The sequence below is a fragment of the Achroia grisella genome, unplaced genomic scaffold (assembly GCF_030625045.1).
Source record: "Achroia grisella isolate CSIRO2021 unplaced genomic scaffold, CSIRO_AGI_Agris_v1 utg770, whole genome shotgun sequence".
Classification (NCBI taxonomy): Eukaryota; Metazoa; Arthropoda; class Insecta; order Lepidoptera; family Pyralidae; genus Achroia; species Achroia grisella.
The window spans coordinates 3,656,396-3,683,897 of NW_026713016.1; the positions used below are offsets into that span (position 1 = coordinate 3,656,396).

Sequence of the window (27,502 nt, forward strand, 5' to 3'; positions counted from 1 at the left end):
AGCAAGAGCAATTTTTTTTTATTTTACATCGACCGCAAATGTAATGTGCCACTGACAAAGTAAAGGGTTTTTGAATAATTGTTCACAAAATCAAACACTGTTTATTTAAAAACAGAACATTATTTTAAATCTTTATTAGCTCAATTAACATTGATACAAATAAGAATAATATTTTGATATAAATTATTCGCACAGCGCCATCTAGTCCCAAGCTAAGCATAGCTTGTGTTATAGGCACTAAATAACTAATAATTTTACGTAAATACTTTTTTGTACAAAATTATCAAATACATTCATTGTTAATCATATATGCATAAAATACTATACACTTAAGTAATATAATGTATATTAAAGACAGTAAATATACTTACGGATTGTTTAATTCGATTTCATTAATCGTATACAAGATATTCTATCTTCGTTACTAAGTAAATATACCGTTTACTGGTTCAATTGGAACCTTATTAAATATTTCTAATATTCTTACTATATAACTCTAGGCGTGACTCGAACCCAGTACTCAGGTATAGTGGTGATGATGCCCTGCAGGCGTTGCGCGGGGACTTGTAGCGGGCGGCCCCCCGCGGTCGACACTCTGAACGCCTGCATGAATGCGGCGAACACCTGGAACATCGCCTGACGCGCGTACGTCTCGCCAGCGCACAGCCGTCGTCCTAGGAAACAACATCAAATTATATATATTACTAGCAGTTCCCGCGACTTCGTCCGCGTGAAATTTAACTTTATTTTTCCAAAATAAAAACTTAGGCTAACTTACTCCATAATACATCAGCTACATGCCAAAAATAAAGTCCCGTCAAAATCGATCCAGCCATTTCAGAAGTTAGCCGGAACAAACAGACAGACAGACAAAAATTGTGAAAAATGTAATTGTTATGTAAGTACCGTATTAATATTCATATGTGTGTAGTAAAAAACGGTTATTTCAATATTACAAACAGACATTTCAAGTTTATTTACATTTATAGACTAGCTAACCTGCGCAACTTTGTCTTCATCATTAGATTTCGCCCAATTTGTATAATATCTTTTCACTTTGTAGCCTATGTGTTAATCTTACGTATAAGCTGTTTAATTAATAATAAGTTTAATTAAAACCAGTCAGTTTAATGCGTGAAAGAGTAACAAATTTCCAACCATCCATCTATAACCACAAACTTTCGCATTTATAATATTAGTAAAACATATAATATTTTTAAATGTAACAGCAAGCAAGCTAACGCCTTCCTTGAGTTGAATAAGTGGTTAATCGCCTATTTACATGAAGAGCACTGTGGATATCACGTTATGATTTGAATTTGGTTGGACAACAAACAAACATTGTCTTCCTGATTAGCACGTCAGAAAGACTGTTTGTTTATATGTCTGTAACACTTTATTGTACAGTAAATACATTTAAAATAACAGGATACAACGATTTTAATAAATAAATTGTATAACAGCGGATTTCTCCAAAATGCAGTCGACCTTTGAATGACTGATGTCAATGAATATATTTTATTTATTTAATTCAAGCTACTACATGATGATGGTGATGATGAAAGGCCCATAAAACAAGTTTATAAAATAAAATTACAGCAACTTATTTAATGAAACTGAGTTACCCATAAAGCCAACTTTTTACAAAGTCTACTACCACCTGAGTAAATGAAAGTAATTACGCAATCCAGCTAGTATAGAGAGAGAGAGAGAGAGTCTATACACTATGAAACATACATTATACGGCTTTATTAGATCTGTTATAGAAGGTAAGGAAACAATGATGTACAAAATAGATTAAATAATTTGATTTTGCGCAAGTTATAGTAGATATATTACCAACAATGTGATGTAGATTACAATCGGTAAACTTATTTATGAAACCCCGACCTAACATAACAGATGAATAATACATATAAGTTGCTAAAAAAACATATAACAGAAAGAACGTTTTTAACTATTCCGACCGTACCTAACGCATTATTTGCTGGATGACCACGCTGTAATAGTTATTAGCGGATGCTAATTTTCAAAAATGCATAAGAACCTTAGGCATTAGAATTTAAAATATATCTACGTATATTGATTTGCAAGGACTTCGAACCTAGGCTCAGTCCTCGTAATTTTGATCACTGTTTCAATGCGACAGGATATCAGTCGAAAGGACCACATAAAAATCTAGATATGTGAATGTCTATTGTTTATGAAAAATCTACAATTTGCCTTACCTGCGCCGAATGGTAAAGACCTGTCACTGGCAACACTTAAATGATCATCAACGATGAATCTCTCAGGGCGAAAGTTCTCGGGGTCTCCCCATATCTTCTTGTCCATATGCAGCATTGTAAAGTTGGCAGCAACCATGGTATTCTGCAACCAGTCGAGAATTTGCAAAAATGTATATGAACATTTTTAAAATTCCATATTCATTTAATTTTATTATGGTAGGTACTGCAAACCAATGTGAGATTTAAATATATAATGCTTTTTAATCGAAATGAATTTTGTCTTGGTATATATAGATTATTGAAAATAAAAACAGCCATATTTACACAGAGGGTAAATTCCGTATCAATTTAGTCAATCAAGCATTCCTTGACTTATTTATAAAATAAGTTTTAGAAATTCTATATCTAGCTAAAAGTGAGATCGATTCTAAACACATTTCATCTGAAGTACTCTATTTTACACAATAGTCACTGGCCGCTGTATAAACTAAAATCTCTATCGATTCTTCAGGGTGTGTGTGTTTGTAGCTGTTCTTAGTAAAACAAGCACACAAACAGTAAAAATACTAGCAGGTGTCAAATTCCTCAACCACATATCAATATATTGTAAAAACGAGGAGGATTTCAATTTGGTGTATTATAGTTTTGTTTCTGTTACTCAATATCTTAGAGAAAAGGAAATAAATTTTAACTCTTCACTCTCTATTAATGTCTTTAAGATTAGTTGTTGTATTTGTGAAAAAAATATACCTAATCATTCAAATGTCTAAGGCTAACGTAGGAGACATCTAACTAGTTCTTCACTATATACGTTCAAATACTTCGTTTATTTTTTATGTAGTTACATAAACATAAATAAAAAATAAAGAAGACCATCATAATTTTCTCTACTAGAATAGAGAAAATTATGATGACCTATCTATAGTAAGTGACCACCATGCGCATCACATCATCATTTGTTGTCTATGGTCCCTTCCTCTATCTATCCCTCTTGGTTTGTCATTTTAGTAGATCTATCGTGTGTCTATGTGTCGCTCCATCCCCTGTAATTTTATGCACTAACTCTCATTAAAAGTTATCTTACACTTGCATAAGAGAGACAGGGTCAACCAGACTTTAAACAGGAGGAGGACCACTTTGTGCAAAGTCTAGTAGTCATACCGTATCTCAGAAAGGTTGTAGTATTTTTAACGCAATATCATTGACTAAGAATCAATTCAATGAGATGACTATGTATAAAAAATAGTAATACCTACCTCTGGGACATGGTAACCCCCAATGGTGGTATCGACGATAGCTCGGTGAGGTACTCCCAGCGGCACAATGGATTCGTACCGCATCATCTCCCGTAAACAGGCTTCTGTGTACGGCATGCTGAGCGAACATTCGGAACAAATGTCACAATTTTAAAGTAAATTCGCCTTATGTATATCTATACAATAAAAGTTTCTTAGCATTCCATAGATTTACGGTACGGGTGCCAGGTCCATCGTGTGGCAGAGAGGGAAACTCCGAGCAGTTCCCGGAACTTGCCCATAACCCAGGGTAGGGTTTAGACCCCTTTATGCTACATGACGTACGTCACCTTCGCCGCTTGTTCTGTCTCCCTGTCCATCAAATTCTGGTAGGAGTCTGCCAATATTGCTATTAGATTCACGTTCTGGTATAGAACCCACTGCAGTTACAGACAGGCCAAAATGTTTTAGAAAATTGTAGAGAGATTTCGTACCTACTTATACCTCTCGCGGTACACAGTATACTATACTATACATATAAATAAAATTGGAGTGTCTGTTTGTAATATTGAAATAATCGTTTTTTACTGCATGCATATGAATATAAATACGGTACATACACCAAAATTGCATTTTTTACAATTTTTGTCTGTCTGTCTGTTTGTTTTGGCCAATCTCTTAAATGACTGGACCGATTTTGACGGGACTTTTATTGGCAGGTAACAGATGTAATAAGGAGTAACTTAGGCTACTTTTATTTTAGAACAATAAAGTAATGTTGCAAAATTTCACGCGTACAGCTAGTTATAAATAAGAATGGATGTCTCTCTGTTATGTATTTGTCAATATTGCCTTCCTTTTCACAACAAAACGGCCAAACGGATTTTAATATAATTTTATATAAAGACAGATTCTGTCACGAAGACGGACATTAGCTATATTTTATCTTAAAAAACAATCTGGAATTGTTGGTAACAGCGAGTCTTGTTATAAATTAGTTCAACTTCTAGTTGGATAATTGGAGTTAAAGTTCAAGTATAAAATTGCCATTATGAATAATATTACACTATAATAAATTGTTTTTAGTGACATTTTTAGGTATCACGCTTTTTTAAATAATTCATAATCAATATTTAAAATTTCTACACTGAAATAAGTTTTAAAAGTAGTCCAAGTCCAAGCTAGTTCTAAATAAATGCGTGTCTCTTTAGTACCGTTCCATTAAACGACATTTGACATGATGGTAAATAGTATCACAAGGATGGGCATATGTTATCTTTTATCGAAAAAAAGTAAACGAAATCGCGAGAAATGTTTTTGAATAACAAGTGCAAAAAATATAATTATTGCATATAGTAAAATATATAAATACTAATTTCATTCTAATAAACTATATGATAATAAATAGAAATCATAATTATGCAATGTGCTGACATAACAGGCAATTCCTCACGCCATTTAGGCAATCACTGCGAAAGGATTTCTTTCAATTAATTACCACCGGTTTGTAAGTCATTAAAATTTATTTCATCCATTTTTAATTATATACTTCATTAATATTCTTTACGAAAATGTATATTATAAAGATTTTAAGATTTTATAATGATTACAAATATTGATTATATATATGAATATATTAAAAGTAGGTAAGATATTACGTCCTTTACCAATATATGGAATGAAAGTACAGATAATGTAGGTCGTAATTTTAAAATATCTGGTAAATATACATATAGTACAGTTTAATAGGTCGTTATTATTCATATATTAATCATTTAATAATTCGGGTGAAGTTTACAGCCACTCAGGTCACAAACCAGGACACGATAGCGAATAATTAATACGAATTTAAGTATCTCTTTCGAGATATTCAAAATATCTGTTATATTATGTATTAGGGGCCTAAATGGATATTACGGTTATAGAATTCATACTATGTCGTAAAAATAGCGAATAAATTATAGGAATGTAACGTAAGTTAAATAAGCATATTTAACGATTAAGCGAATAAAAGAAAAACGGTAAAAAAATATAAATAAAAATTACAGTTGTTATTTCTAAGTGTATGTATTGATTCAATTGAAAACATGCAATTAATTAAAATATATTATTTAAAAGATTCACTGTAATTTATATATTGCAAATTCAATGTAATTAGACAATTCAATGCACCAAGTTCTTGACTTAATGCTTGACCTTATTGTATTGTATTGTATAAATAAATATTTTCATTACAAAAAGCAAACTTGACCTGTCAAGATTCTTCTATCAATCATGTGAACATTGTATCTTATTGATTTTATTAACATCGATAACAAGAGTTTAAGGGTAATTCTTATCGCGATACAGAAATGTCTCAAAACCCTCACCTACATATACAGCATACGATGATCATCTGAATTCACAGGGTAATATCTTATTCTTCTAGAAGAGTCTAGAATGTAAACGCATCAATCACATGGTAACGATACCGATGGGCGTACTATTCTTGTATATATAGGTGTAAGCCACGTTTATATATTACTCACCATCAGGCGGGCCATCAGCTTGTTTACTATTGCAGTTACATTAAAAAAATACTTCATATACTCGAGAAAAGAAGTAAAGTCAGCAGTTTAAAACTTCCCCATTTCGCTAATCCTAATATTCAATTCAACCACGAAATTTCCGTAGAGTCCTATTAACCCTAACAAAATTTTAATTGTACAATTAATTGAATTTGTCTTGAATTATCTCTATAGGTACGAACAAAGCAATGGAATTATAAACATTTTTCTTACTTTTTTCGATCGTCAAGGTTGGGCAGACGACCATTACCAACAACACGGTCTATCTCCTCGTGTATCTTGTCCTGTATTTCTGGTTGCAACAGGAGACGTTCTACCAGCAATGTCAGGACAGTCTCTACCGCTGACGCCGCAGGGAACATGTAATCGATGCAGATCAGTATCAGCTGGTCCACTGAAACGTATTCTCTATTAAATTTTCATTTTTTTAACTATTAATGTAGCTGGCCTTTACTGAACTATATTGGGACGAGTGAAGATGGCACTACTGCCTGATAGAAATTACTTAAGTCTGATGAAACTACCAGGAGTTCAAACTCAGCCCGTATTTGGTCTTTACAGCTTTATCGAACTATATTGAACGACTTTAGTCTGAGAGAACTACAAAGTATCGATCGGAGAGGAAAATTAAATTACATTACTTAAAGTTACAATGTATAAAATATGGGGTCGTGTTGAAAACGATCTGATAAAATGTTGTAATAAACGTAGGTACAATAATTTCCTCATCGACATTTGCTAATGGTGGCTAAACCGCCTCTCTCTATTTTATCTTTCTTAGCTATACCTACTATTATATAAAATGCTGCATATGCTAACTCCTGAATTTCCTCATCAGTGTGGACTTGACACTATTGTTTTTTTTATTGTTTTTCATGAATTCTATAAAAATAGGAGAGACTACGAGTATTTAGATATTTGACAGCACAAATAAAAAAAATATATATATATAATTATGTAAAATAAATATATAATTATGTAAAAGTATGTTTTCAAAGTAGATAGCTGTATATAAAGTTTTATAACGATTAGTTACGACTGTTCCTAAGGAAAAATTATTAATAATATTACTTTGTCAATTTTTTTTTAATTGAAACAAAGATAACTTGACATATGTCAATATAAGGTCATCATGCTCTTAACAGGAAACCTATTTACAATATCAGTGTGTAAGTACTTGTCTACATAATAATAAGCAACATACTATAGTAATATAAGTATAATTATGTATTTGAAGATAATAACATGTTATATTTGCATCTACTTATTACTTATAGAAGGTAATATATATGTACACAGGATACTAGCTATTTTTGTGTTAGAAATAACTTTATAACTCAATTTTTTGAGTATCTGCTGTTATACTTCCAGAGATGTTTTAATAATAATAATCTTAGCACAATTCACACAGCGCCTCTAGACCCAAGTTAAGGTAGCTAAAGGTTGTGTTATGGGTACTAAATAACTTATGACAAATAGAGACATTTTTTTTGTTAATACATACATCATACTCATGGATACAAATGTTTGTGCCGTGCGAGGAATCGAACCGGCGACCATCGGAAGTAAGGCGGTGTGCTAAACCGCTGGTATACCGAGCCCGTCTATAAAATTAATTAATTTCTAACGTGGTCAGATTAAATGAAATCGAACATATTACATCCTCAGGGGGGAGGACTGATAGTAAGGGACTAGTGGCCCATTGCTAGCAGAGTACCATGTCAGTTGAAGTCTACACGGTTCTTCCTAGAAACTACTTCTAACAATGCCACTCTTCAAATGTAGAAAATGACATCGCCTTTCTGGCAAAGGGTACGGTTAAAGATCAGTTCGTTATATAGCGTAATTTTAGAAATATTCAGTAGGTAATGTCATACAGGCAGGGCCAGATTAAGCATTACAGAAAAGAAAAATTATAGTAAATAGAAAATTATCCTCAATAACAATAGTTATTGCTTCCTTCGACGCCTATTTTCTTTTAATGGTACGTAATAAATGTAATGTAGCATATTTCTTACCAGAATATGTAGATCGCATATTCTGACCAAATTCCTCTTTCATCTTTTTAATGTAAATATCAAGAAAATGGCGCTGATATGATTCGTCGTAACTTTCCAACTCTTTGTTGATAATGTTCTGAAAGTTAGTGTGTAAATTTTACATTGATATTTTATTACCAGACTGTACAGTATTAATCTATCTCATCATTTTTGGTATGATGGCAAACCAAGAAAATGCAGAAAGTTATATACCGTAAGGTAAATAGTTATACATTTTTTTTTTTTTTACTTTATTTGTTTTCGGAAACGTTATGGCCTATTGATTTAATACCCTGTAGTACATATATGAAGATGTAATATTATATTTCTGACCGACTTTCGATGTAATAAACACAGATATCAAACCTAAAATTATTGCGAGAGATGGCGATAGGTTCGCTCGTTGGATTCAAATATACCGAAAGAAATGTGGGCGTGTCAAGTGTTGCATTCACCAAAACATCGACTGTTGACAATGACACTGACTGATGGACTTTATGTTTTTGTTATTTCAGCTATAAGTAGTTAAAGTAAATTGTATTATTAAATAAAATACTGGAAAAAATACTTACTGAGAAGAACTCGACCAAGTACTGATTGTTAGTTTTTAACCCATGGTATCCACTCCACTTGGGGATAATATTTTTCAGCCACGGTGTGAGTGTAAGTGCTCTACCTACGTCGTCAGAGCTCCGTTGGAAACCTAGACTCTTACGAGCCACCTCCCAAAGGATGTGGTAGTCGGATCTCGGTAATGTCATTCGGCTAATCACGTGCAACATCCCATTTATGAATGGCACGGCAAAATAGTGGGGTAGATATATAAGCTCGCCTTGAACCAACTCCTATTAGATTAAACACTTTTCATTAATAGAGGGATAGTTTTTAAAAATTGATTCGAATTGGAAGACATATTACATAATTTCAACACACTAATGTATCGGATAGTCTCAAGAAAACAAATGTTTTTTATTGAACAGGGATTGAACTCGCAGACTCGTTTGACAGTCAGAAACTACTAGACCACCAAAAATACAAAACTCTGTATAAAATTCGATTATTTCTGTTGTTATATTAGTCAATTAAATAAACATCGATTTTTTAACTAATTGTCGTCAAAATTTTAGAATCAATTATTTTTTTACAACCCTATGCAAATTAATTGAAAACATCAAGTAAAATATCTGTGTCGTCTTTGAAATAAATCGATAATTAATTAATAGATTTTTAAAATTTTAAAGTATAACAATTATTTAAAACAAGAGAGAAAATATATTACGGCGCCCCAAATAAATGGGAAGAAGCAGATGATGAGTGTAATAAAATATATTAATATTTTTTTTATTACATTCTCGGCCGGGTACATCGGTCCATTAATCCGCATGTCTATCATCGCTTTAACTTCACTTTCAAGTACTGCCTCCAAGGTTTGATCTCGCCTGCCGAACCCAAAGTCCCTGAAATGCCGCAGTGAATAGCGCCTCTGAATGTACCAAAAGTAGCTGTCGGTGAAGAAAATACCTGAAAATATTGTTTAATAATAAGTATAAGTATCTATAGTCGATAGTACACAATAGCAAGACGTTCGAAACTGATATATTGAAAGAAGAATAAAAATATGTCTATGTATTTGACACATACCTATCTACCACATAGTTGTGGTTTAGTCTGTTGTTTACAAATAGACATTTAGCCTGTGATTCGATTGTAAGGTGTCCAGCACCTTAGGTAGTGAAATTGTAGGATAAGAGGCATTACATATTTATACCCACTGGTTGAGTGATTACACGCTTTCAAATTTATGTAGTTATAAGTTATAGACGCTTCCCGGGAAACGCAAGATTTAATTTTAAAATCTAAAATTAACAATGAACTAATTGTTATAGCAAAGCGGATAAAAAACGATTTACGTTAGTTTTTTTATGTGACTGTAATGGCAATAGCTGATGATGTTCATGTACTTATATATATATATATATATATATATATATATATATATATATATATATATATATATATATAAACAGCAACACGGCCATCATGTCATCATGTGACGCCCGTGGTATCATTATTAAGGTGTCATTATGGAAGACTAAAATAAAGCTATTTTATCCTATCTTTTCATTGTCTTATCTACAACTATAATATTATAGTGATTTACAATTATCTTACCCAATTTCTTCCAATATGCTCGCAATCTGCCCACTATAATGTCCATGCGACCATCGAATTCCTCACGATTCAGCATCTCTTTTATCAAATCGGAGTCATTCAATACTATCGTAGGAAAAGAGCCCAAATATAAACCAACTAGTTTAGTCTTATATTTGTAACCAATCTTACGAAAGGCAGTGCTTAAATTGTTGAATTCGGTAGCTAGAATTATCCAGTAGGCGCCGTAAATTGGCAAACTTGGGGGTCCTAGACATGTAAAAGAAATATATAAGAATTAAAGTCTAAATATTACCTACCTATATAAAACAATAAAAATGTACCTTAAATAGTGTTTTTAAAAAAAGTCCCTAGTTTACATAATTAGGGAAATATTGTTGCTACAATACAATGGTTACTATCACGAAGTAAATTGTCAACTTTCAATAAACCTTAATAAATTCGAAATAGATTATGACGATTCTTTTTACAATTGAAAAAGTTACATAATAAACTGCAATAGGCTCATTAACGCATAAGGTTTTAAGTGCTCACCTGGAGGGAAGTTATTTGGTCTTTTATATGCATTTTTGTAAAAATATACAAACAGAGTTAATATTAAAATGCACGCAACGATTACACCGATCATTTCAATAGTGTTTTCATCAACAAACTGGCAGACAATATCTAAGCAGACCTATCTATTATACTACAAGGTCCTATACAAGTATCTATTATAGGTACATACTAGTATCTAGGGCCGTTCTTAATTCGAAATAGTACATACAAAGTCGCTATCTGCATATCTGTGTCTCCGCTTATGTCTTTTGAACTATGCAATATTTTTCCCTACGAAATTCCCTAGAATGCATGAATATGGATTTATGGTGCATACTTAGGGGGAAGTGGGGCAGATTGATGCACAAAAATTGAAAGCCTTTTTTAATATACTAAAAACATCATATTTCAACTTTTTTTTTTGCCGTGTGCATTGGTCAACAATTCAGGTTTATGTTATGGTACGAAATACCCGCTTAATTATATTAGATATAACGATATATTGATTTCAGTAAAAAAACAGTTTTGCATCATTCTGCCCCACCTACGGGGCACTTTGATACACGCATTGAGGCACTTTGATACAGAGTGGAAATTGTATGAATCTGGTTTAAATAATAACACTTTCATGTAAAATAATACATTTATTGTGAAATAATTAATTTATAATAAGTTTTACATTTTAACAAAAAAAAAACACTTGTTTCTTAACAAAACTAATACTTCAGAATATCACCATTATTCAAAACAGGATCGCTAAACAAAAAACAAATTATACTTGACTCGTTTATTAAAAATTAAATATAATAATCTAATAGGTTAACATAAATTCTAAAACTAAACTTTTCAACACGATTTTGTAGAGTTCCAGTTTAATACTTGTCATCTGCTTTCCGTATAGATAATCTCGTTGAAATAACTTTAGATACGGTCGACTTGATCGAGTCTTCACCTGTACTACGTCTTTCAGTATTTGGCTTATATGTTCGCACCATTTTCTGAAAATACAATACAATTTTTTTACAAAATTAACACTTTATTGAAGTCACGGGGAACATTGATACGTATCATTGTGCCCCGTACTGTATCAAACTTCCCCAAAAACAATTTTTATAAAAAGCAGTTTTCACTAAAGATACTAAGTTAATTATTGTAAAAAACGTGCAAAGTCCTTAATATTTGATGCCCTAACTTACCTTTGGGATACATTGATCATCACAAGATGGCTCAGCAGATCGTAAAATCACTTTTAAATCTCACGTATTTTTTTAGTTACCCGCGCTCGAAACATTTTCTCTCCTGCTAAAAGCCACCGGCTGACTGGCTGTTAGCGTAATCACAACGGTCGCGTTCAGAAGTTTAAAGACGTGTATCAGAGTTGTCACTACTCGAATACATTTAATCGTTTACGAAATAATACACGTGTATCAATGTGCCCCTTGTCCCAATCTGCCCCACTTCCCCCTACGCTTACGCTAAAGGTATACAACGGGGCACCAGTGAAGGGCGAAAGAATGAGCATGAAATTACTAATTAATCGTGATGAATTCACTTCGATTTAATTAGGTACAATGGTTTCCAGGAGGACCGAGATCGACTTGACTTGATGCATTGCTAGCAACCAACCGCTAGTCTTTATCACAACGATTACCTTTCGTCTGTACATCTTTATATCCAGTAGTTACAAACGACTTCTTCTGCATTTCTCTTAAAATAAAAGGTTCCGTTCTCGTAATATAATCTATTGCCGTATCAAGTTCCGGTAAGAACCTTCCAGCTATATTATTTTGAAAGTTCATTTATAAACAGACTCCCATACTTTCGCATTTAGAAATTACTAGTAGACAGTTACTATTTTGATGTTAAATTTCAATATGTGAAAAAGTAACAAACAGACTCGCTTTCCAATTTATAATATTAATATAGACTATATGAATTGTCTTAGTAGGTATATTGTTAAACGAGGAAAAGTCTGAACTAGCTACTAGTACCTATATCTAATAATGAGCGCACGAGCCAGAGGTTGCAACTTTGACCTAGGATAAATACAATACTTAACACAGATAAGCGCCACAAATAACATTATTTTGTAATTAGAAATCTAGGTGAAGTAAATTATTTAGATACTTCACCAAATCTAACAGCCACTTTTAAGCTCGCCAAAATAAATTACAGTTAAGTAGTGTATATAGTTAAGAATAATAGTTTTAAAATATGTATAAACGTGTTAGCTATTAGCTGTAAGTATATTATATAGTTATATTATATTAATTGAATAAATAAATAAACAGACAACATTAAAACAAAAAATACGTTTTTTTTTAAGTTATGCATAAAATGTACCCATCCTCGCTACCATAACTTTATATCTTATCACGTTAGTTTCTCCGAAAAAATAGCAGCAGTCCATACAGTAGCATAGCGGGAAAATACCACACAGCTTATGGGTTATATACCTATATATATATATATATATATATATGTTCAATTTCTTAAGTGCCCGGGTAGGATATTTTGGATCTCCCACAAAGATATGAATTTACGTATATTATATTACCTCTATTTTACAACACATATAAATAACATAGGTATTTATAGACAACAAAAAGAGTCGACATCGGTTATATATATTTATTACTTAAAAGCTGTGGCCGCGGCTTCACCCTCATCTTTATAGCCGCATCCGCAAATTTATAGCCTTATTTTATGTGTTATTCCGATATACAAGCTATGCTGTAAAGTTTCATCAAAATCCGTTTAGTAGTTTTTGCACGAAAGAGTAACAATCATCCATTTATACTCACAAACTTTCGCGTTTATAATATTAATTAATTACATTTCAGGAACGGAAAACAAACGTGTCAGTTACTTACTTTGAGATAAAAACTACGTCTTTTTCAAGAAAAATGAACAAATTTAAAATATTAGTTATATGAACCGAGATTATTTTATGTAAGTAATGCTTTGTAATTATTGATAGCCTACTAGCAATGTTACCGTGTTTTGTACAATATGTATATAGCTACGTACGTAGCTACTTACTATATAAGTCATTGAGGAAAGTATACAGGGGGTATATTTTATTTATTTGGAAAACTGTGATAAATAAAAGGCCATGGAGTTCGTAAAGACTTAAGCAAATAATAGTAGAATACGTATTCTGCAATTATTTAGTAGGTAGTAAATTATTCTTCTTAGATATAACAGTTCGTTCGTAAAAGTAACATCCGTTATTCTTAAGTACGTGACAAATTGTAATAATTAAAAAACAATATTAATTTTTCTACACGCAAATTTTATTTATATACTGGCAAACTGTGCAAAAGGGATAGAATCCCTATTCTAAAAGGTTTCATAAGAAATGTTATTTTGTACCAATTATGGACACTTACAAGGACTTAACACAAACTTATAATTAATGAAAAGATTTGGCGATATCGCCTTGAAGAATTTTTGAATTTCATGGAAATACTACTGAAGATTAGGCTGTATGGTCTCGTACCTTTGCCTATCCACTTGTGGATAAAATATACCACTACTACTACTGTTATTTTGTACTCTTATAAATGAAGTTAAAAAATAAACTGTATGGTCATAAATACATGGTTGAAATTCTCTTATGATATATAATTGTAATTTAAGTGTGACAGTCAGATCCACAGTGTACTTAAGTCTTAAATTTTGACGGTTTCAAAGTGTGTATTGATATCTAAAATAACAATAAACAGCACACAAAAAAATATAACATTAGAATTTTCAACCTAACGCGTTTTCAATAAGAACTTGTGTTACATAATCATTGAGTCCGTTTCCGAACCGATTTAAGTAATCCTAGTAGTGTTTGTTTTGTTTATCTTTAAATTACCGGTGGTAGTGATCAAAAACTATATGGAGATGGTAGTGAAAATTATGAAATAACCATTTAGATTTCTTCGTAACTCTGAAATGAATAAAACTGTGAGACTGTTTACTGCAAGGATAAAATTTTGTACATTTGTACAAATATCCTCAACATCAAAACCCACTTCTTCCGAAGTTTTATCCTCATATTTGATGCAATGCAATGAACCACCTTGGACCTCTTATTTCGTAAAGGTATTATCAATAAAAATCTTTTAGATATTTTAAAGTGGCGTATGCCCTTCGAGCACTGCGACTTACATAGAAGTAGGACTATCCCATAAAAATGAAATTGATAAATTTATCTCAAGTCTCAAAAAAACCTCTCTAAAATATCTCAAACATTTAACTTATTACTGTATTGATTGTCACTTGTAACTTTGTTATTACAAAATGTAAAATATATAAGGATAATTTTAGATTATTTTAGTTTTATTAAGGAGATGATATATAAAGCTTGATGCTTGTAAATGATGGCATTAAAACCATTTACACTTGTGTCAGCATACATTACCCATGCCTCTAGCACTGTAAAACCTTGACAAGCCAATCAGCACTTAGAATGTTTTATCGTGTTGTACAGGTTGTACTGTATGCCTTCTGCATATAGATCACCCAAAGGCTACATATGTACAAGGACTGACAATATCTTTTAAATAGTGTACTTACCCTTAACTTGTTTTTACAACATACAAACTGGCATGCCAATATATAATAATACAATAAAGTTATTTAATATAAACAATTCAGTATTGTAATATATTTAAAATGACATATACATATTTTTTAAGATTATGTCTCAGATCATTTAATGTAAAGAATAAGTGCTACATTATCTTTATACATTATGTCATTGTTTCAGTACAGAAGTGTAAAAGATGATCAATTTGGTATGTCTAATTTCAACTGGAAAGTTGGGAATTCAAATTACCAAATATTGCGCACTGGATGTTTTCCATACATGAAATATCATTGCTCGAAGAGGATACCCGAAGACTTAGAATTATCTGATAAGTTTATGAGAGTTATTAAAATTGTTAATTTAGGTAATTATTTTCATTAAATTAACTTTTTATATGTGATAGCAAATAAGCTGACTGCCCCTTGATAATATTGGCAAATTACCACTCATTGCCGTTGCAGAGGACTGAAATAATATGCTTCTTATCCTGAAATTTCAGTGTCCTATCTGTACCCGACATTAGCCACAGATTTCTAAGCAACCTGCTTGGTGGCTGAAATAGAGCAGACAAAACAATCCACACCAATGACATTTTACAAACTACCTCTAGTAAACTGTAATGAGTTAACTTGTATTAAAAGAATATTAAAATTAGTTTTGAATACTTTATTGTAAATAATCTTTTGTAAATGATAATAATTTAATGTATTTCAGGTATACCATGTTTACTTTATGGTCTTGCAGCAACCCAACTAATCAAGCATAAGGAAATAGTATACACAAATAAAGGTCCTGTTACAATATATTTTCTACTACCTGAACATAAAGGGTCCCAATACTAATAATAATAGTTGAATGAATGGGATTATCAGTTGTGCAATATATTTATTATTAGAATAAAGTACTAAGACGTAGTTTGTATTTTTAATTACAATATACAGTAGGTAAAATGTGCTACTTAAATGTTTAAGAATCTGAATTATATTGTCTAAGCATATTGAAGTAGGAATAAGCAGTGGTCGCGATCTGAAAAAAAATAATGCTCTTAAATATTTTAAATTAAATCCTACTATATATATTAAATACTATAAACTAATATTAAAAATGTCAGAGTTTGTTATACTTTCACTGTTTAACTAATAAATCATTTGTCGGAATTTGAAACATACTTATTGGTAAAGCAGGTAATTTTTAAAAAGAATTGAAATCAGTAAAGATATTGAGTTTTATTAATTATTCTTTACTTATATAATTCTTAAAAATCAAAGTCGTGAGTTCTAATGTGGAAGACGCCAAACAACTTTGTGTTAATTTATATTATTGAGTTGACTCCCTCTATTGACTTACTCTGAATTCGAGTTCGATTCTAAATTCGAGAGACGGTGCGAATTCAGAAGTACACCCTTTACGTTGGTTTCCATTATAACCAGCAAAATTTTGACATCGCAAAAGTTGCATGCAAACGTCACCAGTTGACATTCCTTCTGACTCCATCTAAGAGAAAATTCATGAACGTATTGTGCATGTCTTAGATTCAGTTTTAGTTAGAACTAATGCATTATGACTGCGATGCGTGTTCGATTGTTGATATGCGTTATAAGCCCATATAACAACAAATTAAATAAACGCAGCAATTGGACAGTTTACAAATATTTCACCTACACTCACTCATTACTATGATACTATAGGAAAAAAATTAAGTAGCGACCCTCATCGCATCATACAGAACGCTAGAAGTGATGCATTACGCTAGAGTATAATTTTTATCAATATTAATATAATTATATATATGGGTACTGAGGAAAATGTCTCCAGTTGCAATTGCGGTAGCCCAATAAACTTGATGGTGACAGGTCGCTGCGAGCGTTGTATCACAAGCACCATGTCAGAGCGTATCAGTACGCCGAGACGTGACTTATGCCAGCCACTGTTCCAACACGCGTCGCCCACTGCGTATCCCTGCACGTATTTTTTTTTAAATATATATATTATTATGCATATTTTTTTCCCAATATCTCGATCGAATGGTGCGATCATCCATTGAGAAAAAAATATGCAGAATGATGCACCCGCTTGCGCTAACAATATACGCTGGTGGGGCACCAGCGGAGCATGATAAGATGATGAGTGTGTCAAGTCAGTTAGCCCATCGTGGTAAATCCACCATGAACAGGGGGAACCAATAGAGATTAGCCTGACATGATACATTGCTAGCAATGGGGTTATTATTAACAATCCACTTGTCCCCTAATTTAAGCACATTGTATTCGCTATTTGATATGGGTGACGAGACGTTCTTATTTGTGGAAGAATACATTGTTAAAAATCAATTAATAGGAAAAGGTACTGAAGAAGAGTAGGCGCTTGCAAAGATTGTTGATGAAGATTGCAAAGATAAATTAAACAAATAGTTGTACGTGCTATCATTGAAGCAAATTACTTCAGAGTATCTTCATATAGGACATGTTTGCCTAATGTTTTGTAGTTTTGCTATAGTATTTGTAACCACGTGAGAGCTCTATAACAACTATTTCAGGCACCCAAGTTTCTTTGGTAAACCATCAGCATGGACGTATGTACGAAAAATGAACAGTATGGACGTATGACATGATGGTCCTCTAGAATAACGACGTTTATTTTTAGGTGTATACCTATATATAGGCAAAAGTTGTCACCTACCATCGGGTGATATGTCAGCTTGTTTACCATTCCAATGAATACACAATTTGTAACGAGGATGCCAGTTATTTCAGTAAATATTTACTTACTTTGTCGCGTATTAATGTACCCATGTAACATGGTATCCACAACTGAATACAGCAACCAACGAATAACATTATAAATATTATATCAATTTGTCCTTTCTCCAATTTCTAAAAAATAAAACATATTGAATTAATGCCATTATGTATAAATAAATAGAAAGTAAATAGGCAATAAAATTGCTATCTAAACAAAAAAAGGTTAAAATAGCTGATTATTGCGGTTTTGCCAGCTCGGAATTAGTATTCCTTGGGCGAAATTTTTAAAAATTCTTAGTAATTACCTATAACACAATTACTTAAACCTTATTAAGCACAAAACTCTAGAAATTAGAAGTTTGTTATAGGCATCGCCTTTTAGGTGCATAACCTGTCAATCAATAGGTACAGAATAGAATATTAAAAATGAAAACAGTAATTAGTAACATGCAAATGTTTATTTATTTTACTTCATGTAGTGCATTTCATTATCATAAGTATTACTCACATCAGCGACTTGGAAAGCCAATAAACACAAACCGATAGCGGAGAATAATACTTGATACACTAGTGGTGGTCCAAACACGGATGATACTGTTTTCACAGACCTACAATAAAGTAACCAAGTAAGTGGGTAGATACCCTGATAATGTAAATGTTAAAAAAACTAATATCGAATGAAGGCTTATTATTATTATTATATAACTAGACTCTTAATGTAATCTACTTGAGTACCTCAGTCTCGCCTATTTCAACAGCAGTTTGCTTTGTAAGCTGTGTTTTGGTTATGGGGTCAGATTAGTTACGGGATAAGAGGTATGACATCTTAGGCCTCTAGAATACAGTGCATGAGTGTACACGTCATGACTTTTTCTTTGTTGAAAATGGAATCGTATATCCGCTTGTGGAGTATCAGTGATGACTGATGGGATGAAGATGAAGTTAGGTCAATTCGTCATTCACCAGGAATTAACAATGGTGGTGCAAAGTCAAAATAATTTATTCATTTTGATTGATACCTTCGACTACTAACGGGATACCAGGGCGTTTTCCTCATAATAGTTTGCAGTGTACTTGCATAAAGATATTCTGTATATCAGTTGCTTTACCTCATAATAAACTTACATATGACATTGTGGTTATCTCAGGTGATCCGTCAGTTTGTTTGCTATTCGAATTATATATAAATAATCTTAATTGTCGTAAATATGGTAAGATATATTAATAATAATAATAATAATATAAATACTTGAATACTAAATTATGCCGCTGGACGATCCGCTTCATTCTAACATTCAGAGTATGCTGTACTTCCATTCGTAATGGGTGCTGTGGGGACAAGTGTGTCACTGTTTCATCTAGACCATCAAATAATACTTCAAAGTCCTTGATAATTATATCTAAGACATAGTAGTAATGTAGTAAGATGTGAAGCAGCACAGAAATATATCCTGTAAGTGTTCAGATGATATTATTTACTATCGGTTAAGATTTGGGTACTTTCAGCCATATTCACATATCACATTTATAATCAAGGTCACACGAATGTATGCCAGACATGATCCTAATAGACATAATTTTAATGTAACAATCATTATTGCTTTGCCTTTATTCCATTATTTGGGGCAGGCACAGTATGTCATCGTCTTCCAGTGATTCCTATCGGCCGTCATATCTGGGCATACTCTCCTTTTATTCATATCACCTTTCACACAATCCATCCAGCTTTTTTCTTAGTTCTCCTCTTCCTTTCCATCCATCCTCGGTCATGTTTAACAATATTCTGTAAAATATGTATAAATGCTTCATTTTTTTGCGCAAAATCTATCCTGCATTTTCCTGTCTGTATCTACTGCTTTTGTCTATGACTTTGACTATTTTGCGTCACTAATTTATTTATGTATAGGTAATATATAGGTAATTATGTATAGGTAAATAGGGTTGCTACTTAATTTCGAAAAATGGAGTTCTCACCTAAAACCTCTGTAACTGTCCTAACCAATTAGATGCATAAATATAATGTTTTATTATTAAACAAAAAACGATAATATAGGGCATTGGCTCTATGAAGTGTTTTTCTGATAAATGAAGAATTTGTTTTTTCTTCGAAATATACTCACCACAAAATGATTGAATTACAATAGCCAAATAACAAGTTTCTATGAAAGCAAATATTTCATAGTTGGGCGTCCTGTACGGATCATCCTCCGGTAGCCATATGGGGAACATTAACGGTCTGTTGGTATGACTGTCAGGAGTGTTGGCCAAACTCTGCACCAGTAAAGTGCCCATCATCAATAAAAAGTTCATAACGGCAATAATTGACGTGTATATATACCATGCGTAACATAGCTTACGTATCATCAACTGACCCTTCAGAAAGTAATCCCTAAAAGCAGGAGCAAGTTATTATTATTAAAATCGGTTAGTATATAATATTTAAAATATTGTAGCACTTCTAATTTTACTTGTATAAATTGTCTTTTTAAGGTAAAGCCACTGTACGTTTACATGATTCATGAACATACATTCATGTCATGTAACATATCTAAGATGGTTATTGATTTCATTAAATAGGAAAGTTTATTAATACCAAAATAATATGACGCCATAATCCTTTATCTCAAAATTAGCCAGTAGACTCAGTTCTGCTGCATATGCAATTAGAAGAATGAAGATGGCCCAGCGGCTAAATTTGTATATTTTAGTAATTTCCATAGTATTATGTCATACATATGGCATACTGCTGTGGGGTAAAGCAGCCGATGTAAATAAAATATTAATTTACAAAAGACAGTCATACGTTCTATTTATGGTATGAGTTCTAGAGTGTTATTATCTACGTCAGTGCTTTAAAGAATCAAATATCCTCACCCTTACTTTACAATACATTTATGAAAATATCATGTACCTATATCTACACGGAAGAATGGAGAGACTTTTAAAAAACTTAAAGACTACATCTTAAAACTTACGCAATAAAATTAAACTAATTTTAAGTAAGTAATTAATTACAATTTAATTAACAGTAATTCATTCTATAGTAATTGCGTACGATTTTATAATAAACTGCCAGAATCTGCTCTAAATCTGACAGAGCGGCGAGAAGCAATTCAAATCCTATATTAAACAGTTTTTGTGTAAGAAAGCCTATTATAGGATAGACGAATTCATAGATGAAAACATATCTAGTAAATAATTAGTTTATTTGCATACAACCTTACAATTTTTTTATTTTATTGCTTTCTTGATTTTAATTATCTTAGAAATGTGAAAACGTAGCGGTTTTTGTATTGATTGCCGCATGCATTCTTATGTAAAATGTGAATAGTATAATTATCATATACCAATTTTAAGTAACTATGACCAGGCCAAATGTCTTGAGTAGTCAAGCTCACTAAAATGTCCAGATATGTGGCGGCGTGGTGGGCCGAGTCATTGGGCTCCCTAAAATATGGTTGAGCGCAGTGATGGCTGGCTCATCCGTCATAGTCGTGAACGAGTACTGCTTGTAGGGACTGGTGTGCTCTAATCACTACGACTGATTTATTCTTATTTAGTTACTTAATCAGTTCATTGTATATTCAATATTGTCTTTATTTGAGTATTTAATTGAATTACTGCTAGTTGATAGTTTGCTTATACAAACTATCAACTAGCTATTATTCACAACTTTTACTTAAAAATGGAAAGTAACTATAATATTATTTAAAAGAGCAACATGCAATTTCTTGCTCGTTCTTCTTGTGATGAGAAAGTTTTCCGAATGAGCGGTAGATTAAAAAAAACGTGTCATATATTTTCTATTGCATTCCATTCCACTCCACTCCGCTCCACTCTTCACATCTTCTTGGGGCGTGCGGACGGACAACCTCCTCGTATGTTCCAGCCATTGGGAGGTCCTCCCATCCTCGTGGATATGTCCGCGGGGAACGGTGGCCGATCAATGGTTTGGTTCTGGTACGCCCTGGACGGGAAGGGGAGCGCGCCGCTCCCCTTCCCGTCCAGGCTGGGACAATGGGCCCAGGTAAGGCCCGTCCCGGCAGTTAAGCATTGCGTTGGTGGCCCGCTCCTGTTATGACTTTACTTTATGTAAATACACGTGCGGAGCAGGTGCGGCTCTGTGTAGGCGGCAGTCTCAGGGGTTCAAGTCTGCCGTCCACACAACAAGAGCTGAGATGGAGGGGAGACGCATCGCGTATTCCGGTGCATCTTCCCCACGGTGGGCGGAGATGGGGGAACTGGAAAGAGTTCCCCCCAAGCGTTGAGGAGGACCCGCTTGCGGGTAACCGCCACTGGGGTCGCAGTTGATTGCGAACTCAATCCCGCAACCCTGGCACTATAGCGGTTAGGAGGAATATTGTGGGATTTTTGGTGAGTAGGAGTCTCACAGTACCCGTCCGTCCAACCCCTGAAACTGGTGAGTGTGAGTGTGACGGGTGAGTCTCCATGAGAGATTTTCCACACGTAAGAAAAAAAGTATGACATCTTCCACCGCGAGCGTGGCGTCTCCTGTAATCCGGCTACTAAGAAGTCCCCGGAGTAGTCTGTATGGACAAGTAATGCGTAGAAATGAAGAGAATATTTTAAGGAAGGTGTTACATAGGAATGTAGATGGAAAGGGAGTTAATTACGAGATAACTGCGAACAGGGATTAATGGAAGAGAAAAACATATTACGCCGACATTAAATAAATGCGATAAGAAAGAAACAGATGATGATGATGGACGAATTTGGAGTGGTGCAGGTTCACTAAGCAGGGGCGAACCGGGCCAGAGGGAAAACCAGCAACCAAAGTCTAACATCTTCCACCGGTCCTTATCAGCCGTCATATATATACCTAACTACTATATAGAACAAAAACATAATATTTGTAAAAGAAACAGATACAGAAACAATACCTGTATTTAGGTTCCATTGTATGTATTAAAAGAAAATCGTTATCCATGTCATCTAACAATTTAAATATTTTTTCTCTGTTGCTAAGTATGCCACCATATACGGCAATTATTACCCCTAGTAATAAAAAATAAAAAAAGCATTCCGTTGCCACCGTGTAATCCTTCACGATGACGCCGTGAACAACACAGATACCTTGCAGAACTAAGCCAATGATAACAATTGAAATACATACAAAGGGCCATATGAATCTGAAAACAATAATAAAAAAATTTATTGCAATTAAAGATCTAGTGGATCTTTCAGTTCAATTTGTAGTTAGACGGTGTAACATAAGATACTAAGATGTAATCCAAAAACTTGCTAAGGAGCCATCAGCACCGCCTATTCACGATTCTACGTATCTTGATGTGTAGGTATAATAATCTTACATCCTATAGATTGTAGGCTGCCGGAAAACAGATTGTATTAAAATTTATCATTTTGTTCATGTTGTTTGGTATTTTGTATTCGCATAAAATCTTAAACTTTATTAGAAGTCGTCTACAGTCACGCGTGTTTATTGATAAGCAGCTTGCTTTGTATACTGCGTTTCTATGTGTTTCGTGTGTCGTTATTAAATAAGTTAAAAATAAATAATTGAACAGATACTTAACCTCAGAAGTGAGTTCCGATTATTAGTAAAGATTCCGGTGGCTGCTAAGAAAATGTACAATTGCGGATGAAAGTCTCTTAAGTTTATATTGTTTGAAATGAGATGATAGTTTTCTTTCAGTAAGATATTTTTTATGTTTAGTATTAAGTTCATTTTAATGAAAGATGCTTTACGTGGAACGGTAACTACGTAGAATGTTGTAACCTCTATACTCGATAATTTGATAAAATGGGACAATTCTATAATTATCTCATTTCTAGAAATTTGCAACAATTAACAATTATCTAAATTACTAATTGAAATATCATTATGGGTACTTACGGAATGACCAATCATGGATAGTTAACAACGAATTGAGTATCTACTTTGCTATTATTTTACTATCAGTTGCATTATTTTTTTTGTTCTAATTAAGTTGTACTTTTCAATATGGCCGTTTGGATAATTGATATTTTTGGTTCGAAGTTATTTTTTTAACAAACTGATTAAAAACAATTATGGAGTCGTATCAACATTTGTAAGTGGTAGAGCAAGCTGTATGACCACACATGGTTGTTCAGCTCGATTGGGCCGCTCGAACCGGGAAATACCACACCTCGGCAGAAAACCGGCGTTAAGCGATATCGCTTTCTCATGGTGAGCTGTAGGTTCCGGACGCCCCTCCCCCTCCCCCTATCCCTTTCCTATTTCCTTCCCCTACCCACCCCTTTCTTACATACCATGGCAGCGGATTACAAGAGATTTTTACCCCAGGGTGGTACCAGTAACCATGTTACTGGAGAATCCACCCCTGAGATATCACACTCAGGCTGCCCTGCGTATTCTGGGGTGGGCAATACTCCGCTCAATTTGGCCAAAAGGAAACCGAGCAAATCTCCATCGGCGTTTCCCTTGCTCATAGTCAGTTTTTGCAACATCAGGGGAATTCATTCCAATCTCAACGCCGTTCACCACCACCTAGAGACGGCGAGGCCGACTTTGCTCTTCCTTACGGAGACGTAAATATCCTGTCCCGACGAAATTTCGTACCTGACCTACCCTGGATATAAATTGGAACACCATTTTATTCCACGGGCCGGTGTGTGCGCTTATGTCAGTGAGGATATTTGTTGTCGCCGTCTTGGTACACTTGAAGGTACCTGTCCATTTTATGGTTGCGTGTAGATTGCGATGACCACCCCCGCATCTATGCATGCTTATACAGGTCCTATAGCGGTAACACCGTAACTGACCGACTCATTGAACACGTCCAAATGGCTACAGATTTTTTGCTCCAACAGATTCCCTCCGCTGAGGTCGTGATTCTAGGTGACTTCAACGCCCATCACGCTGAATGGCTCGGTTCACGTACCACCGACTATGCGGGGAGATCTGTTTATGGTTTATGGTCTCTTGCCAAAGCTGCTCAGGGAAATTTCTGTCAGCCATCTTTTCCACCACTACGTAGAGAGGATAACTTAACGAAAAGTTGGCCCAACATGCTAAAGAGAAGGCCGATCTCCTTGGGTCTCTTTTTGCATCCAACTCGACACTGGACGATAGGGAGCATTCACCGCCGGTCATCTCGCGGTGTGAGACTTCTATGCCAGAGGTAAAATTTACCCAAAAGCTGGTACGTAAATCTCTTTTCTCCCTAGATATCCACAAGTCGAGTGGGCCTGACGGTATTCCTGCTATTGTGCTCAGGACGTGTGCACCTGTGTCCTGAGAGTGACCTGAGTTGGCTCCGGTACTAACTCGTCTTTTCCGGTACTGCTACTCTACAGGTGTAGTCCCGAAACTTTGGAAGACGGCTTTGATTCATCCGATCCCTAAGAAGGGAGAACGCTCAGATCCAGCTAACTATAGGCCCATAGCCATCACCTCCTTATTCTCAAAGTTCATGGAGTCGATTGTCAACCGTCAACTCCTACGATACCTAGAAGTGAACCAGTTGATTTCTGATCGTCAGTATGGCTTTCGCCAAGGTCGGTCGGCTAGTGATCTTCTAGCGTATTTGACACATCGATGGGCAGAGGCTATTGAGAATAAGGGGGAGGCCCTATCTGTTAGTCTGGATATTGCGAAGGCCTTTGATCGGGTTTGGCACAAGGCTCTTCTTTCAAAGCTACCATCCTTTGGGTTGCCTGCGAAGTTATGCAAATGGGTCGCCAGCTTTCTCGCTAATCGGAGCATCAAGATCGTTGTCGATGGTGCTTGCTCCGACCCACACTCTGTGAATGCTGGTGTTCCACAAGGCTGTGTGCTATCTCCGACTCTGTTCCTTCTGCATATCAATGACATGTTACAAGTCGACAACATTCATTGCTATGCGGATGACAGTACCGGAGATGCCTTGTACAGCGGCCATGCTAATATGTTGCAGGCAAAAGTTATAGATTACCGGAACAAACTTGTGCCTGAAATCGAAACTTCACTTCATTAAGTTTCGGCTTGGGGTCTGAAAAATTGTGTTCAATTCAACCCCAAGAAGACACAAGTTTGCGCGTTTACCGCTAAAAAGATTCCATTTATCGTATCTCAGTTTGACACTCTCCTTGATGTGAAGCCAAATCTCGAGGTCCTTGGCGTTGATATATCCAGTGACGTTCATTTTTGCGGTCATTTGGAGGACAAGGCTAAAATAGCCTCAAAAAAGCTTGGTATGCTCAGTAGAGTGAGACGGTATTTCACGGCGGCCCATCGCTTGCGATTATACAAGGCGCAGATCCGGCCGCATATGGAATACTGTTCTCATTTCTGGGCGGGAGCATCACAATACCAGCTACTTCCATTTGACCGCATTCAGAACCGAGCAGCCAGAATCATTGGTAATCAACGTCTATGTGACAGACTCGACCCATTGGCTTTGCGGCGAGATATTGCATCTCTGTGCATTTACTACCGCATATATCACGGGGAGTGTTCTGAGGAATTGTTCGGATTAATACCAGCTGCTGAGTTTCACCACCGTACCACCCGCTAGAAACTGAAATACCATCCTGATCATCTGGATGAATGGCGGTCTTCCACAGTACGGTTTTCTAGAAACTTTTTCCTCGCACTACCACATTGTGGAATCACCTTCCAGCAATGGTATTTCCGAACCTTATTCCTTTTTAAAAGGCCGACAACGTACTTGCAATTCCCCTGCGTGTTGCTCATGGGCGGCGGTAATCACTTACCATCAGGTGAGCCGCATGCTCGTTTGTCCGCTGTGTTATAAAAAAAACATTTTAAGAGCATGTGGATGATCCAGCGACGAGAGAGAACTCTTTATTTTGAATGAAAGAATTGTATTGTGGTAACCATTCAAGATACGACTTTTAGAAAAGTCTATCACAGTAAAAGTATGTATTTACTAACTACCATAATTCTAATGTATTTATTTTACGCAACATATATTGCGTTTTATTTCCCCACCTTTTGCAATATTTTTCATTGCAACTCCGCTCCTATTGGTCGTAGCGTGCTGTTATATAGCTTAAAATCTTTCTCGACAAATGGACTATAACACAAATGGAATTTTTAAATTCGTACCAGTAGTTTCTAAGATTGGCGCGTTTAAACAAACAAACTCTTCAGTTTCATAATATTAGTGTAGATAATGATAAGGTGCACCCGGCAGATCTAACAGTATACGTTGACGGGTACCAATAGTTCTTTTTCTTTATTTTTTTAGTAAGTTTCTTATTACAACAAATCATATATTTTTATATACAAAGACTTTCTTCTAAAATTTGTTTTACAACGTCAATCGGCAAAATGATCACCTATGACACCAATTTACTACTTATTTATAAAAAAACAATATTTTGAATCTAGCATTGTAAATAATAATATGTGTTTCCGATATACCATATTTACT

General features: G+C 34.4%; 3 protein-coding genes across 4 annotated transcripts; 1 reads left to right on the forward strand and 2 right to left on the reverse strand.

Annotated features, from left to right (window-relative positions):
• Nucleotides 1-144: 144 nt before the first annotated feature.
• On the reverse strand, nt 145-10,869 carry LOC131850428 (probable cytochrome P450 304a1). The gene is made up of 9 exons (XM_059200638.1): nt 10,776-10,869; nt 10,242-10,490; nt 9,418-9,590; nt 8,642-8,914; nt 8,049-8,166; nt 6,244-6,424; nt 3,485-3,602; nt 2,229-2,370; nt 145-674 (listed from the first exon to the last, which is right to left on the reverse strand). The coding sequence occupies exons 1-9, from the start codon at nt 10,867-10,869 to the stop codon at nt 487-489; spliced, it is 1,536 nt and encodes a 511-aa protein (XP_059056621.1). The 3' UTR covers nt 145-486.
• Nucleotides 10,870-14,493: 3,624 nt separating this feature from the next.
• LOC131850438 (uncharacterized protein C15orf61 homolog) lies at nt 14,494-16,286 on the forward strand. 2 transcript variants are annotated; one of them, XM_059200653.1, is made up of 3 exons: nt 14,494-14,873; nt 15,541-15,724; nt 16,075-16,286. In XM_059200653.1, exons 1-3 carry the CDS (start codon nt 14,724-14,726, stop codon nt 16,200-16,202), a joined length of 462 nt encoding a protein of 153 aa, XP_059056636.1. In that variant the 5' UTR covers nt 14,494-14,723; the 3' UTR covers nt 16,203-16,286. The 2 variants fall into 2 exon arrangements, with proteins under 2 accessions (XP_059056636.1, XP_059056637.1); XM_059200654.1 differs by having other exon boundaries at nt 14,783-14,873; nt 15,546-15,724.
• Nucleotides 16,287-16,296: 10 nt separating this feature from the next.
• On the reverse strand, nt 16,297-23,814 carry LOC131850437 (odorant receptor 82a-like). The gene is made up of 8 exons (XM_059200652.1): nt 23,657-23,814; nt 23,003-23,251; nt 20,222-20,490; nt 19,351-19,552; nt 18,610-18,709; nt 18,129-18,233; nt 17,158-17,319; nt 16,297-16,386 (listed from the first exon to the last, which is right to left on the reverse strand). The coding sequence occupies exons 1-8, from the start codon at nt 23,806-23,808 to the stop codon at nt 16,327-16,329; spliced, it is 1,299 nt and encodes a 432-aa protein (XP_059056635.1). The 5' UTR covers nt 23,809-23,814; the 3' UTR covers nt 16,297-16,326.
• Between the last annotated feature and the right edge of the window lie 3,688 nt (nt 23,815-27,502).